The sequence below is a fragment of the Lucilia cuprina genome, chromosome 6, assembly GCF_022045245.1.
Source record: "Lucilia cuprina isolate Lc7/37 chromosome 6, ASM2204524v1, whole genome shotgun sequence".
Classification (NCBI taxonomy): Eukaryota; Metazoa; Arthropoda; class Insecta; order Diptera; family Calliphoridae; genus Lucilia; species Lucilia cuprina.
The window spans coordinates 50,292,860-50,296,235 of NC_060954.1; the positions used below are offsets into that span (position 1 = coordinate 50,292,860).

Genomic DNA, 3,376 nt, shown 5'->3' on the forward strand with positions numbered 1-3,376 from the left:
TAACAAACTAACAAACTAACAAACTAACAAACTAACAAACTAACAAACTAACAAACTAACAAACTAACAAACTAACAAACTAACAAACTAACAAACTAACTAACTAAAATCAAAATCGCAAAAAAAGCTTAAAACTTTCGTGTTAAAAAATACTTCAAGTGTTTCACTATATTAGGCGTATACTTAATATTTCAATATATAAACAGATCATTAAAAAGTATACGTACAGGAGTCTTTAATAAAATTAGTGCAATTTTACAATATAAAACTTTTCTCTTGATATGTACAATTGAAGATGATTTTTATATATTCACAATCTTTGTGCCAATACAACATATTAATAACTGTGTTCAGAGTCCCTCCTGTCGCTTATGAAACTGTCAACAATTACTTTATTATTATTGTTTAAATACATTTTTGTTGCACATTTTGTTTTACTAATTATCTAATAATTTTAATTTAAAAATGGTTTCTTTAAAATAATTATAAATGTTTTATAACATCTACTTTTGTGTATGTGCTTTTAAGTGTTTAATTTATTTTTCTAAATAGGGGGTCAATAAATGTGTTGTTGTCTTATTGTTGGGGTATGATGTGATTTAAGCAGTTGAACTGTCAAGAAATCGAAAAAAACAATAAATATAATATGTATACAAAATGCCTAACAAACTGCCTTCTCTGCACTTCTCTGCATTCCTTTTTTTCACATAACCCGATCTTACCAAAAACAAAAACAGTACCTGATGATTTGCACAGTTCACGCAGGCTGATAACCGATAACGATGTAGCACGTACTTTGGATCGTTGTTTTAGTGTTATACAAGAGTCGAGTAAAACGTGGAGTGGTCAAACGGCCTCGGCTTTGGCTCAAAGAAAACCTTTATCGGCCACTAGTTCCATACAATTAGCTGTGACAAGTTACTTGAGCCGTTTCCTTAAAGCTTCGGTATATGAAAAGATTAAAAAACGTCAAACCCGACTGGATCACAATCTCTTCGATGTCATCTGGCCTGCCTTGAGAAAAACTAGCAAGGAACGTAATCTGGAAGAGGATATTAATTGTGGCATTATAGCTCCTGATTTTGATGTTTATGTGGTATTTCAAGAGTTTTTAGTGCCCCTGATCAAAGATATGCACTGTTTGAATATTAGTGCGGATTTTAAGCCTCATCCACGTATCGCATACTTTCCCATGGAAAATGCTGAACGTCTCAATACGGCCTATTTTGTATTTGATGATGAGTCCAATTTAATTTCACGCACAATAGTGGAATGTTCTAGAAATTTGGAAAGATATGAATTGCCACTGAATCTGACAATAGGGCAAATTGAACAGGCCGAACGTCTTATGATGGGTAAAATCTTCAGCTCAGCCTTTATAGAAGCCATAGATGAGGCTGAACCGGGTAGTTATTATACCTTAACGGAAATATTGGAAGACAACTCGGATATCTATGAAATGTTGAATGAATATGGGCTGTTGATACCTCTGCTAGATCTTAAAGATTGTACCCAATTAGCCGAGTCCACGGCTTTTAATGGCAGCTTATGGCCTTATGGTCGTGGAGTTTATATCAGTTCCTCAAACAATCTGGCTTTGTGGTTAAATTGCCAAGAACATTTACGTATCATAGGCACTTCTACGATGAAAGATGGAGCCGATATTGGAGCGGTTTATACACGTGTTGGAAGAGCCATTTCATTCTTAGAACAGCAAATACACTTTAAAGAAAGCTATTTACTAGGTTATCTGCAGGCAAGACCTTCATACTTGGGTACTGGTTTGAAAATGACCACAATTCTACGTTTGCCCAATCTGATGAAAGAAATGGACAATTTACGCCACCTTTGTTCGGTGCGGGGCTTGTACTTGACCACTAATCTAAACTCGAAAATTAGTGTACGTTTGATAAACATGCAGTCGATGGGTGCTTTTGAGCATGTACTCTTTCAGGACTACTGCACAGCTGTTACGAATATTATATCGTTGGAAAAGGATATGTCGCTGACGAATTCCAAGCACATCGCCTCAATGTTGGTTAAGATATTTCGTCGTAAGAAAACTAGTTTAGTGGATCGCGACTAAAACAAAAAAAAAAAAAAAAAAATTATCTGCTTAACTTGCTAGTACTCAATTTTGTTACTACTAATGAAAATGAGTACAACAATACCCATCCACATCTAAACACCTCAACTTGTATATACAAAAAATACCGTTATGCATTTTAATTAATTTAAACTTGTATATAAAAATAACAATCAACTTCACCTTTAATTCTTCTAAACTGTATTATACAAAAAAAAAAAAAAAAAAAAAAAAAACAAACAAAAACAAAAAAGTTTCACTTGTATTTACCATGCTTGTGCTGATTGTCCAATATTGGGGTTCGTAAGTTTAATTTTTTTATACTTTATATATTTACAAAGCACTTTTAGCTGGGTTTCAAGGCATTATCTGAGCAGGAAATTAAAGTTTTCTCCAGGAATATGGCCGATGAAACTCAGCACAATAAATTGCAAATATTCACTTCTTTTTATTTTTGTGTCCTGTCTATAGATTTTTAGTTGCTGGCAACATTTTTATTTGATTTCATTGTACTTGTCTTAAATCGTGTCCACTATATATTCTGCAAATGTAAAATAATCAAACTAATTTTCGACTATACATCTTTTTAGGGCGATTTATGTTATGTCATTTTTCTGTCAAATGATACCGATATCGAATAATGTTTAGTCTATAGTCTAGTCTATAATGTAGTCTATATTCTAGTCTATAGTCTAGGGTATAGTCTAGTGTATAGTCTAGTCTATGGTGTAGTCTATAACGTAGTCTACAGTGTGGTCTATAGTCAAGACTATAGTCTAGTCTATAGACTAGACTGTAGTCTATAGTCTAATCTAGTCTAGTCTATAGTGAAGTCTATAGTGTTGTCTGTAGTGTAGTCTATATTGTAGTCTATATTGTAGTCTATATTGTAGTCTGTAGTGTAGTCTACAGTATATAGTCTATAGTGAAGTCTAGTTCATAGTCTAGTCTAAAGTCTAGTCTAAAGTCTAGTCTATATTCTAGTCTATAGTCTTGCCCATATATAGCATACTACTATAGTCTATAGTCTAGCCTATAGTATATTCCATAGTTTAGTCTATTCCATAGTTCAGTATATAGTCTAGTCTAAAGTCTAGACTAAAGTCTAGTATAAAGTCTAGTCTATGGTATAGTATACAATCTAGTCTACAATTTAGCCTATAGTATAGTCTATAGTTTAGCCTATATTCTAGTCTATAGTCTAGTCTATAGTCTAGTCTATAGTCTAGTCTATAGTCTAGTCTATAGTCTAGTATATAGTCTAGTCTATAGTCTAGTCTATAGTCTAGT

General features: G+C 32.9%; 2 protein-coding genes across 2 annotated transcripts in view; both read left to right on the plus strand.

Moving 5' to 3' along the window:
- The window catches only part of LOC124420645, a 2,238-nt gene extending 1,863 nt beyond the window's left edge, over window positions 1–375 (plus strand). Inside the window, exon 6 of the mRNA XM_046954155.1 lies at window positions 355–375. Coding sequence (XP_046810111.1) covers window positions 355–375 — 21 coding nt within the window. The remainder of the gene's footprint in view (window positions 1–354) is intronic.
- Window positions 376–610: 235 nt separating this feature from the next.
- On the plus strand, window positions 611–2,348 carry LOC111682075 (arginine kinase). The gene has a single exon (XM_046955027.1). The coding sequence runs from the start codon at window positions 647–649 to the stop codon at window positions 2,084–2,086; it is 1,440 nt and encodes a 479-aa protein (XP_046810983.1). The 5' UTR covers window positions 611–646; the 3' UTR covers window positions 2,087–2,348.
- Window positions 2,349–3,376: the final 1,028 nt, after the last annotated feature.